Source organism: Phoxinus phoxinus (genome assembly GCF_949152265.1).
Source record: "Phoxinus phoxinus genome assembly, chromosome: 9".
NCBI classification, from domain to species: domain Eukaryota; kingdom Metazoa; phylum Chordata; class Actinopteri; order Cypriniformes; family Leuciscidae; genus Phoxinus; species Phoxinus phoxinus.
In genome coordinates, this window is record NC_136884.1 from 7,601,666 (window position 1) to 7,614,028 (window position 12,363).

Sequence of the window (12,363 nt, forward strand, 5' to 3'; positions counted from 1 at the left end):
TGAATTAATCAGCATAATTCCCTGTGTTGGATCTAGCTTTGGATTCCGTCAGTTGTGCTCTCGCGTCTCTCGCCTACATTGTATCCTGACCTGTTGAAAGACGGTCAAGGTAAGTAGCGCTGGAATCATGTCAGGGATCGGACACGTTAGAGACACACGGGACACCAGCAGTGGCTCAGATCTGGATGAGAAGCAGCCGAAACCTCAGCCAAGGAAAAGTGTGAAGAAGAACGCAGGATGGGGACACATTGCTATGTTGGATAAAATAGAGGACTTCTTTCAGATCTGTGACAGCGAGGGAAAGGGCTTCATCACACGCACTGACATGAGGGTAAAATTGGGGTCCTTCAGAGGTCCCTCACCACTTAATATTTTCATTCTTTCATTATTATTCTTTAAATTATTTTTTTACATCTGCCATGGCTTTGGTATAACTACAGCTCTGTATTCAAATTATGTTTTTGTATTTTTTAGCTTTCTATGGCCATCACATTTTTTTATTTTATTAAAATATTAAGGGTGTATATGTTTCTGTTCAGGCAAGGAAAAAGGACCTAAATTGTAGCAGTCTTTTATTTACAAAAATGAAAACAAAGATCATTCAAAACAATCGTAGGAATATAAATGTAACAGTTTCTGCTTCTACTCAAAGACAACACAGGACAAATGAACAGCATCAATCTGAGAGCTTAAATACACAGGCTAAATTAGGAACCAAACAAGACACAGGTGAACATAATCAATTGACCAATGAGTAACCACAGTAACAAATGACAAGCAAACAGAAGCTAAACACAGGAAGGAAACACAGAAACCAAAGGAAACACAACATAAGAGTCCACAAACAGAATTTAACCATAACAGTTTCATTATTTTCCCTCCTGTCCTTTTTAAAAGGATTTGTTATTTACAATGTTCTATTAGTACAAAATAGGTAAATCAAAATATCTAGATGGCAGAAAATAGTGTTAATGTTGTAATTTTTGCATGTGTTTCTCTAGTATTTAATCATATAATTCTCTCTATCTTAGAGGCTACACAAAGAATTGCCACTCACTGCTGAGGAACTCGAGAACGTTTTTGACTCACTAGAACTTGACAAAAATGGATACTTGACCATGGGAGAGTTTTCTTCTGGATTCAGTGAGTTTATGATCATCTCCTTCCAGTCAAGAGGATCTATTCAAAAATAATATGTTATTTGCTACATATTTACAGCACAGCAAATGACACTTTTACAAGGTGTATCTGTAACTGTTCCCCAGGTAACTTTCTTTATGGACGAAGAGTCTCCAAGACTGAGGAACTAATGAATACACCCTCTCAGAGCTCAGGGGATGAAGAGCTGTCAGGGAAAGAGGATGATGAAGAGAGACATTTCAGCGTGTTGATGGAGAGCTTGGGTGCTAGCAATATGTTTGAGGAGTCAGTACTGATGTTTTGCCACTGCACATGGCATTGCAATAAAACATTAGCTTTATATTGCTACAAGCATTAACAGTTCTCTCTTTAATTCAGCCCGAGTGAGGTTCGCAGCCTGTGGACTCGGCTCAGGAAGGATGAGCCTCACCTCTTGTCCAACTTTGAGGAGTTCCTGGCCCGTGTCACATATCAAATCAAAGAGGCGCAACAAGAGAGGAAGGAGATGGAGAGCACCCTCAGGAGGTGACATGATGATTCTTTATGCAACATGAAATGAGAATGAATTTAGAGCATTGGCATCTAAAGTCGTCCATGTTTAAGAGCCACTTTGTTTTCTTAATTTTCCCCCATGTTACTTGAGAATAATCCCTGTTTAGAGGCTTAATGTAATTCCCTATAGAATGCTGTTTTATCCCAGTCCAGTGACCACCAAGCTTAGGAGTTACCCAGGTTTTTAACAGTACTTCTGGTGGGAATAAAATGTATTTTGATCAAATCTAGGTCAGAATGATGTGATTTGCAACATGCATTGATATACACATGAAATCTTATGATCCTTTAATTATTACCTAACTGGATGTGCAGGTCTGAGCCAGTGTTTTGGAATGTAAATACTGTGAGAATTTGGAACAAATAATATAATATGAAAGACTTGTTTGTGTTTTATCTTTTAAATGCATGTTTTAACATTGAACGCCATTGTCATTGCACAGGAAAGCAGCCACACATGACAATGAAATTCGCAGATTATATGAGGAAATGGAGCAACAGATCATTAATGAAAAAGATCAAGTAATTCTGAAGGTAAAATGATTCTTATGAACTGTTGCATGTGCTTTTACACTATACCTATTTTTTAAATAGAGAAATTAATACTTTTATTCAGCAAAAATGCATTAAATTGATCAAACGTGTCAGTAAAGACATTTGAACTCTATAGATTCCTGTTTTTTTTTTCAGTTTCCACAAAAATATTAAGCAACACAACTGTTTTCAACATTGATAATAAGAAGAAATGTTTCTTGAGCCGTAAATCAGCATATTTGAATGATTTCTGAAGGATCATGTGACACTGAAGACAATTCAGCTTCATGAATTTCAGTTATTTCGAATTGTAATAATATTGAAATTGACTGTTAATTCTCTCTTCCAGGACTCTGAAAATCTGCAGTTGCGCAGTCAGGACCTCCAGCAGCGGCTCCGTAGTAAAGAACAGGATTTGGAGCAGCTTTTCCAAAAACAAAGGAGGGTGAGTGCCACAAATGAATGGGCAGAATTATACAAAATCTTATATTTTGTGGCACTCACACCTTTTTCAACTCACAGCTTTTTTATATAATTTTTTTTCAGTTAGAGCGGCAATGCCGTGACCTTCATAGCGAACAACAGGAGAGTCGACTGGAGAATGTTAAACTGAAAATGAGCAATGAGGAGTTGTCCCGTGAACTTGAGCACACCTGCCAAGAGCTGGAGTTGGCACAGGAGCAGCTGGGCATTCTGCAGGAGCAGGCCTCTCGACTACAGCAGGAGAGAGAGATGTCAGTCTGTGCGTTTATTACGTACACACGGAAATCCCACCAGTGTCTCTGTGTCTCTCATACACACACATGCTTTTTACCCTCACAGGGAGATGTACAGAATCACAGAAGGCTTGCAGAGAGAAAAACACAGCTTGATGAAACAGTTAGATCTCCTCAGGTGAGCTTGGTATCCTCACATATGCTGTAGACAAACAACAAACATCTCAAATTCTAAATTCAAATCTAAAATGAAATGTTGTTCTTTTAGAGAAATGAATAAACATCTACGAGATGAGCGAGACATTAGCTTTCTGGTAAGTTTACCAATTTTAAATTATTTTATTTTATTTTTACATTTAATTTTAGTTACTTTTTTTGTATAAAAACTTTGTATAAAGTGCGTTTTTGTAATTTTTATTAGTAAAAAGAAAAAAAAATATATATATAATCTATTTAGTTTTTTGAATTTTAGTTTAGTTTTAGTTTAATACTTTAGTAACTAAACAAAATGACAGGAATGTTGCCATAGCAGCTAAGTCAAAAATCATTTAAAATTTTACTTTTATTTTATTTCAATTAACGTAAATGTTTTTTTATATATATTTTTAGTTTAGTTATGTCATGACAAATCACTGGAAGCAATAGCAGGTGAACAAGTGTTTATTAGGACTAGAACACAACAGACAGAATAATACTCAAAGTCAGTGAGGAAGATCCTTCTCAAGTATGTGTAAGCGAACACGCTTCTCAGTCCACGAGGCTGGCGGAATCCACGGGGGAATGACAATCAGGCTTAAGTCACACAGGGACTTCGATGGTCTGGTGCTCGGTGCTCGGTGCTCGGTGCTCGTGTGCGGTGAAATGGCAGGACACATCCAAAACGACGAAGACAACCCGGAAGACAACACAAACACCACAAGGACTGCAAGTAACGGATGGACACTGGAATGGAGAGATGAGTGAGTATATGTAGGGAGTGGTAATGAGAAACAGCTGAGGACGGGAACGAGATAATTGCAGACAGCTGGAGCACTGAACAAGCGCGTGAGCGGGACAACGCCCACTCACGCAGACTCACAGACATGTAAACAAACAGTGACACGCGACACAGAGGAAACAATGATTTATCAATCGTGACAGTACCCCCTCTCCTAGGAATGCCTCACGGCATTCCCAGAACTCCTTACCTGTCGATTGTAATCATCGATAAGGGAGTGATCCAGGATGTCACGAGCAGGAACCCAACTCCTCTCCTCCGGACCGTAACCTTCCCAATCCACCAAGTACTGAAATCCACGTCCCCTCCGCCTAGAATCCAGGATGCGATGAACCGAATAGGATGGTTCCCCGTCTACGAGTCGCGGCGGTGGGGGAACCGGGACAGGCGGATTAATACGTGAAAAAAACACAGGCTTAACTTTAGAAACGTGGAAGACGGGGTGAATTCTCCTGTACGCCGGAGGAAGATTGAGGCGGACTGCCACCGGACTAACAATCTTGGTGACAGAAAACGGGCCAATGAATTTAGGAGCTAACTTATTCGACACGGAACGGAGAGGAATGTTTTTGGTAGAAAGCCACACTTTGGAACCGACGACGTATACGGGAGGCCTTGACCGGTGGCGATCGGCCTTGGCCTTGGTGCGCTCCCGCACTTGGAGGAGTGTCTCTCGGGCCCTCGTCCAAGTACGGTGACACCTCTGGATGAAAGCGGGGGCGGAGGAGACCGCAACTTCGGATTCAGCACTAGGAAAAACAGGTGGTTGGTACCCTACACTACACTCAAATGGCGATAGGCCCGTGGATGACACTGGCAACGTATTGTGGGCGTACTCCACCGTAGCAAGTTGTTGACTCCAGGATGAGGGATTCCTGGAGACCAAACATCGTAATGTTCTCTCCAAATCTTGGTTGGCTCTCTCAGTTTGTCCATTGCTCTGGGGATGGAACCCAGAGGACAGACTGACCGTCGCCCCCAGCAAACTACAAAACTCTCGCCAAAATCTGGACACAAACTGGGGTCCCCTGTCAGAAACCACGTCTGTCGGGAGGCCATGTAGCCGAAAGACGTGGTTGACGACTGCCACCGCTGTCTCCTTGGCTGAAGGTAATTTGGGCAAGGGAATAAAGTGGGCTGCCTTCGAGAATCGGTCCACCACGGTCAAAACTACCGTGTTACCCTGGGAGGGTGGGAGGGCGGTGATAAAATCTAGAGCGATGTGGGACCAGGGTCTCGAAGGCACCGACAGCGGTTGAAGTAACCCCGCTGGGGGTCGATTGGACGACTTACCAATGGCACAACTAGAGCAAGCCAAAACAAAATTGTGAACGTCACGAGCCATAAGGGGCCACCAGAATCGCTGCTTAACAAGAAATATGGTACGACTCACCCCTGGATGGCACGCTAGACTGGAACAATGACCCCACCGAATAACGTCTGATCGTAATCCCTCCGGCACAAATAAGCGGTTAGGTGGACACCGGATCGGAGGCGTTACCCCTTCTAAGGCCTTCTTGACCTTCGATTCGACCTCCCAAGTGAGCGCGGAGATAATTAGGGTCTCCGGAAAAATGCGCTCAGGAGTAGATTCGTGTTCGGGACGATCAAAAATACGCGACAAAGAATCGGGTTTGATGTTCTTGGAACCCGGACGATAGGAAAGAGTAAAATCGAAACGACCGAAAAAAAGTGCCCACCGAGCCTGCCTGGAGTTCAATCTCTTGGCGGTTCTAATGTACTCCAAATTCTTGTGGTCAGTCCAGACTATAAAGGGTACCCCTGAGCCCTCCAACCAGTGACGCCATTCCTCCAATGCTAGCTTGACTGCCAACAACTCCCGGTTACCAATGTCATAATTTCGTTCAGCAGGAGATAATCGATGTGACAAAAACGCGCAGGGATGCATTCTGTCGTCTGAAGGAGAGCGTTGTGAAAGCACTGCACCTACCCCCACCTCTGACGCATCGACCTCTACCACAAACTGACGTGAAGCATCAGGGGCAATTAAGATGGGAGCCGAAACAAAGCGGCTTTTGAGTTTGGCAAACGCAACACCAGCTGCGTCTGACCACCTGAACGCAGTTTTGGGAGAGGTCAAGGCAGTCAGAGGTGCGGCTAGTTGGCTGAAATTGCGAATAAAACGCCGATAGAAGTTGGCGAATCCCAAAAACCGCTGCAGGGCCTTGCGGGAATCTGGGATTGGCCACTCTACCACAGCCTTAACCTTGTCAGGATCCATCAACATACCTTCAGCCGACACAATGTGTCCCAGGAAAGGAACCGACTGTGCATGAAAAACGCATTTCTCCGCCTTGACAAAAAGCCCATTCTCTAACAACCTTTGAAGCACTAGTCGTACATGTTGCACGTGTTCCTGGAGAGACGAAGAAAAAATCAATATGTCATCCAGGTAAACATATATGAATTGATCGATCATGTCTCGCAACACATCATTGACTAGTGCCTGGAAGACTGCGGGACTATTGGAAAGCCCAAAAGGCATAACCAAATATTCAAAATGCCCCCTAGGGGTGTTAAAAGCAGTCTTCCATTCATCCCCCTCCCTGATGCGGACCAAATGATAAGCATTACGCAAGTCCAGTTTTGTGAAGAGTGAGGCTCCCTGCAACCTCTCGAAGGCTGAAGACATCAACGGCAAAGGATAAGTATTCTTTACCGTGATGTTATTCAACCCTCGGTAATCAATGCAAGGTCGCAGAGATCCGTCTTTCTTCCCCACAAAAAAGAACCCCGCCCCCGCTGGAGAAGAGGAAGGGCGGATGAACCCGGTTGCCAGAGAATCAGAAATATATTTCTCCATGGCCTCCCTCTCCGGAACTGAGAGTGAATAGATCTTGCCCTTAGGCGGAGACTTACCTGGCAAAATATCTATAGCACAGTCATAGGGACGATGCGGAGGGAGAGAAGCAGCCCTAGACTTACTGAACACTTCACTCAGGTCCCGGTACTCCTCGGGCACGTTTGATAAATCCACGGCTTCCTCCTGAAACACAGGGACAGAAACAACAGAACAGGCAGACACTAGACACGACTTATGACACTCAGTGCTCCAAGCTGAGATGGTTCTGCTCTTCCAATCAATACGGGGGTTGTGCAAGCTGAGCCAGGGGTGACCTAAAACTATGGGTGTGATTTGTGAGTCCGTAATGTAAAATGAAATGGTTTCGGCATGATTTCCTGATGTGATGAGGGTAAGTCCTTCGGTAGCTTGAGAGATGGTGGGTAGATTTTGTCCGTTGAGCGCATTGACAGTAATTCTCTGGGGGAGTGTACGGAGTGGAATCTGTAACTGAAGTGCAAACCGGTGATCCATGAAGTTACCTTCGGCTCCAGAGTCAATGAGTGCGCTGCAGTGGTGATCCTGGGTTGACCATCTCAGTCTTACCGGGAGGATGGTGGAAGTGGATGAGGTCTTGCCTGCGGAGATCCCACCCGATAGTAGCCTCATACTTACTATCGGGCTGGGCCTTTTACCGGACAACTATGAGCAAAGTGTCCAGCGCCACCACAGTACAGACAAAGGCCCTGGGATCTCCGCCTCTCTCTCTCCTCCCGGGAAAGCCGAGCTCGCCCTACCTGCATGGGCTCGGGATCGTGGGGACCGAACGCGTCCAGACCGCTGAACCGCTGATTCTCCATCCCGCCGCGAACCGAGTTGGGTGACGTCCTCTGACCAATCCGAGACAGTCGGGCGTCCACCCTCAAGGCCAGATCCATGAGTTCATTGAGTGAGGATGGGAGGTCCAGAGCGTAGATCTCTCTCTGGACACGTTCGGCCAGCCCATGCAGGAAATGGTCCCACTGCGCCTCCTCGTTCCAGCGACACTCGGCCGCCAGGGTCTTAAACTCGATCGAATAATCCGACACGGGACGATCTCCTTGGCGTAGATCCGTCAAGACCCTGGCAGCCTCCCTCCCCGCGACGGCTCGGTCGAAGACGCGTCTCATCTCCGCCGCGAGTGCCTGGAACGAGGAGCAGCACTGGTCGTGGTTCTCCCACACTGCAGTTCCCCAAAGCGCCGCTCTCCCAGTCAGCAGCGTCAGCACGAATGCCACCTTCGCCTCCTCTCTCTCAAAAGTTCTGGGCTGTAATGAGAAATGCATACTGCAACGTGTTAGAAAGGAACGGCAAAGATTAGGCTCACCGGAGTACAGCTCAGGAGTGGGCAATCGAGGCTCAGACTGAGAGAGAGGCACCGCTGGTGTAGGGGGAACTGCAGGTGCCTCTGGGGGTGCTGGCGCAGTGGGAGGTTGCAGCTGATAGAATCGCTGAGTGAGCTCGGACACCTGTGTGACTAGAGCCTGAATAGCGCGTCCCGTCTCCCCCTGATTGCGATCCTGTGCATCCATCCGGCCAACGCACACACGAATAAATTCTTCCAATGAAGCAGATGAATCACCCGCTGCTCCCGTTTCTTGGTCCATCCGTTCTGTCATGACAAATCACTGGAAGCAATAGCAGGTGAACAAGTGTTTATTAGGACTAGAACACAACAGACAGAATAATACTCAAAGTCAGTGAGGAAGATCCTTCTCAAGTATGTGTAAGCGAACACGCTTCTCAGTCCACGAGGCTGGCGGAATCCACGGGGGAATGACGATCAGGCTTAAGTCACACAGGGACTTCGATGGTCTGGTGCTCGGTGCTCGGTGCTCGGTGCTCGTGTGCGGTGAAATGGCAGGACACATCCAAAACGACGAAGACAACCCGGAAGACAACACAAACACCACGAGGACTGCAAGTAACGGATGGACACTGGAATGGAGAGATGAGTGAGTATATGTAGGGAGTGGTAATGAGAAACAGCTGAGGACGGGAACGAGATAATTGCAGACAGCTGGAGCACTGAACAAGCGCGTGAGCGGGACAACGCCCACTCACGCAGACTCACAGACATGTAAACAAACAGTGACACGCGACACAGAGGAAACAATGATTTATCAATCGTGACAAGTTAATGATAACAACACTTATTTATGCTTCTCATGATCTTAAAAACATTATTCTAAAGCTTAAATATTCTAAATTAATTTAGCAGACATATAATACATTTTATTACAATTTGTGTGTGTGTGAATAATATGTTTTACTTTGGTTTAGTTTGAAGAAGCTCAAATAAGACTTTTTTTGGCTTATTCATAAAATACTTTGAAAAAAATTTTGGTCACATAATTCCCATATTCCTTTTTTTGTGTTTTTTTTATAGTTTTGATGACTGTTTTTCTAAAATGTGGAAAAAATGAATAATAGAAAATGAGTGGGTGTCACAACTTTTGACTAATAAGAGCAATCATAAACAGAATATCTCCTTGTATTTTACAACAGAAACGCAGCAATTCAATGAAGAAATCTTCACGCAAGCACAGACTGAGCCCAGCTTCAATAAAATACACTGAGAGGATACCATCCGTCAAAAAGTGAGACATCTTCACATACTGTATTCTCATGTGAATATCTACGTACATCATTTAATAACATGGAAACATTTTCTCTCACTGTCATTTCAGAGAAGTTGACGAGGAGGAAGTGACTCAGCGCTCTAACAGGAAGACCACCTCTTTACCAAACAGTCAATGTTCACCCTTCACCACAGGGTATGATGGGAAGCCGGATGTGCAATCTCAGAAGGTGTCTGGGGACTCGGAAGGTGTAAATGACAGGGGGTATGTGGAGGATGCGCCACCGGATGGTTGGCCTCTACGCAGAGTCATATCCATCGAGGAGGACCACCTTCCCCACCTTTTACAAGGAGACCCTCACCTTCTTCTGCATCAGCTCAGTGAGGAAGAAGAGGAGCGAGCTGGAGAGGAAGAAGGTCAGGGGGATCTAGAGACGAGCTCCCTCTACCCGTCCAATGCGTCTCTGGCCTCTGCTGACTCTCCACCACCGGTCAGGGTGAAGAAGCCGTCTAAGAAGAAATGGATCCGAGGAAACATGCCCTCATCTGCACGGGGTCAGCCTGTCGGAAAGGAGACCCACCAGCAGGAAAGTGACGGGGACAGATCATTGAGTACCTCATTCCACATGCATTTACATATTAAAGTCTTAAAAGTACAGTAACAAAATAATTCTCGATTAATTCAAAAATCAGAGACAGAGTGAATAAATAACACGGGGCTTCAAGACTAAGGCCCAGCATGTAAATAGTGTGTTTCACATAGAAATCTATGTGCACTGAACACAACTAGACTTTACTTTAAAGGTATCACTGTGTATTTTTGGCTACAGGGTCCTGCAGAAGGTGCCGCCGCATCCCCTCAACGCCTCTTTAAGGTCATTCTGGTGGGAAACTCCAGCGTTGGTAAAACCGCACTGCTGAGACGCTTCTGTGATGGACAGTTTCATTCTGCCACCTCAGCCACTGTGGGTAAGTTACTCTCCTCCTCCATGTGCAATTTACAATTTAACTTTGCACAAGTTGGTGAGTGGACAGGTCAGTTCAAGTGGGTTTAACAGGTGACTTTGCAATGAGGGATTTTGAGTAAATTTAACAGGTGACTTTGCAATAAGGGATTTTCAGTAAATTATGCAAATAGGAGTTGACCTTATTTGATCAGAAGATTGTATTACTACACTTTGTTGTTGTTGTTGATTTATATGGCCCTCGAAACTGATTTACCAAGTCGTTGCATTGTTATTGGGCATACATAGTATTACTCCTTAAAGGCGTTTCAGTGCATTGGGTTTGAATATGTGTGTGAGTGTTAACGAAAACCTTCTATGCTATATCAGATGGATTTCTTAAAGCAGGCAACATCACATGAGAGGGCTTGGGAAGTCACACTCCCTGCATTTAAACCCTGCCGCACATTGCACAGCAGATTATGTCAAACGCCATCAGTTCACTTTACTCAAAGTTTCTAGCCTTTCACCCCTTTCACCCCGTGGCACATAAACAACCTGGACGCTTAAATAATTCTGATAAAAAATGTCATTGTTTTAGTTGCAATTAAACCAAAATGGCAAACGCTGGATTAACGCTGGACTTTTCTTAGCCATTTTAGTTACTTTCAACCAGCTCGTCCCAAGTTAATTTTCAGGGAATGTTATTTTGTTGTCTTTCTTTAGAATACATGCAACTTGGTTCGATATTTTGCTTTTATAATTCAATGACAATCATAAAGTGTTCAAAACACCCGTGTATTCCACACAGAAATATTACTCAACAGTACCCTCTAGTGGCCATTATCACTCACTGCAGGAATGGTTTGTTGTCTGTTTTGATTTCATAAAGGAACATGACTTCAGCAGTATTTAATGCCTTTATTTTGTTGTGTATATTATATTTAGCTTTATGTGTGTAGTGCACATATTTATATATAACTTGAATTGTGTTGTGCTGTCCAGGCATTGACTATAGTGTGAGGACTCTGAATTTGGGGGACAGTCACGTTGCTCTTCAGCTATGGGACACTGCAGGCCAAGAAAGGTGAGGCCCTGATACGTACACACAGGATAGTGTTTTGCATTTTTATCTTCTTATTTAGGACATTTATATTCAGGTTCAGTTTGTTTGCTTCATTTTTGTTCCCCAGACTGTGCTGTTATCCTTTTGAAGCATCTCTAAAAAGCTTGTCGCAACCAAAACATGAACTCACTTGTCACTGATGATAAACATCCAGCGTGAAAAAAATGCAATGTCACTGTGCCCTGCAGGTATCGCAGCATTACCAAGCAGTTTTTCCGCAAGGCAGATGGCGTGGTGGTCATCTACGACATAACAATGGAGGACAGTTTCAGATCAGTCCGCCCCTGGCTGACCAGCATACAGGAGGCCGTAGGCGACCCTATCCCTGTCATGCTCCTGGGAAACAAATCGGACCAGGAGAATGAGCGAGAAGTGCAGACAAAGGAGGCTGAAATGCTTGCAGAGGTGTGCTCTCTCACACACAGTATATCCTACAATATTTACATCATATGCTTTGCTTTCACATGTCTACATCACTATATCCAACACATTATGCACAGATTTTTGTTATATTTGGTAGGAAACAAACCTGATGTTCTACGAGTGCAGTGCTTATACTGGAGCTAATGTGTTGGAGGCCATGATACATCTGGCCAGGTAAGAACTGAAAAACACATGAATGCAACGTTACCAAACGTACTACGTTTAGCTGTGATCTTTGTAACACCTCACTCAGGGCTGCAACCCACAAAAAAGAGACATTTATAAAACCGTGAGACAGCTAGCTGTCTGCAAACATTATCAGATGTCAAACGGAAAGCTTGTGGGGTTTTTTTATCTTCAAAATGTGATTCTCTAATCTCTACATCAGTCTGGTTTTTTTGTTGCAGACCAAATGTAGTTTATTTACTTTGGAAGGCCCACTAAGTGTGCATGTTGGCGGCCATGTTGAGATCACATGACCAGCCCAATACTACTACTGTAAATACTA

At 44.5% G+C, this 12,363-nt stretch overlaps 1 protein-coding gene across 1 annotated transcript in view; it reads left to right on the forward strand.

The window, feature by feature from the left end:
- The window catches only part of cracr2ab (calcium release activated channel regulator 2Ab), a 13,822-nt gene continuing 1,459 nt past the window's right edge, over positions 1-12,363 (forward strand). Inside the window, exons 1-15 of the mRNA XM_079622201.1 lie at positions 1-331; positions 1,032-1,143; positions 1,266-1,425; positions 1,519-1,665; positions 2,136-2,226; positions 2,576-2,671; positions 2,773-2,960; positions 3,049-3,120; positions 3,211-3,256; positions 9,290-9,381; positions 9,472-9,949; positions 10,193-10,331; positions 11,312-11,393; positions 11,621-11,837; positions 11,953-12,029. Coding sequence (XP_079478327.1) covers positions 128-331; positions 1,032-1,143; positions 1,266-1,425; positions 1,519-1,665; positions 2,136-2,226; positions 2,576-2,671; positions 2,773-2,960; positions 3,049-3,120; positions 3,211-3,256; positions 9,290-9,381; positions 9,472-9,949; positions 10,193-10,331; positions 11,312-11,393; positions 11,621-11,837; positions 11,953-12,029 — 2,201 coding nt within the window. The 5' untranslated portion in view covers positions 1-127. The remainder of the gene's footprint in view (positions 332-1,031; positions 1,144-1,265; positions 1,426-1,518; positions 1,666-2,135; positions 2,227-2,575; positions 2,672-2,772; positions 2,961-3,048; positions 3,121-3,210; positions 3,257-9,289; positions 9,382-9,471; positions 9,950-10,192; positions 10,332-11,311; positions 11,394-11,620; positions 11,838-11,952; positions 12,030-12,363) is intronic.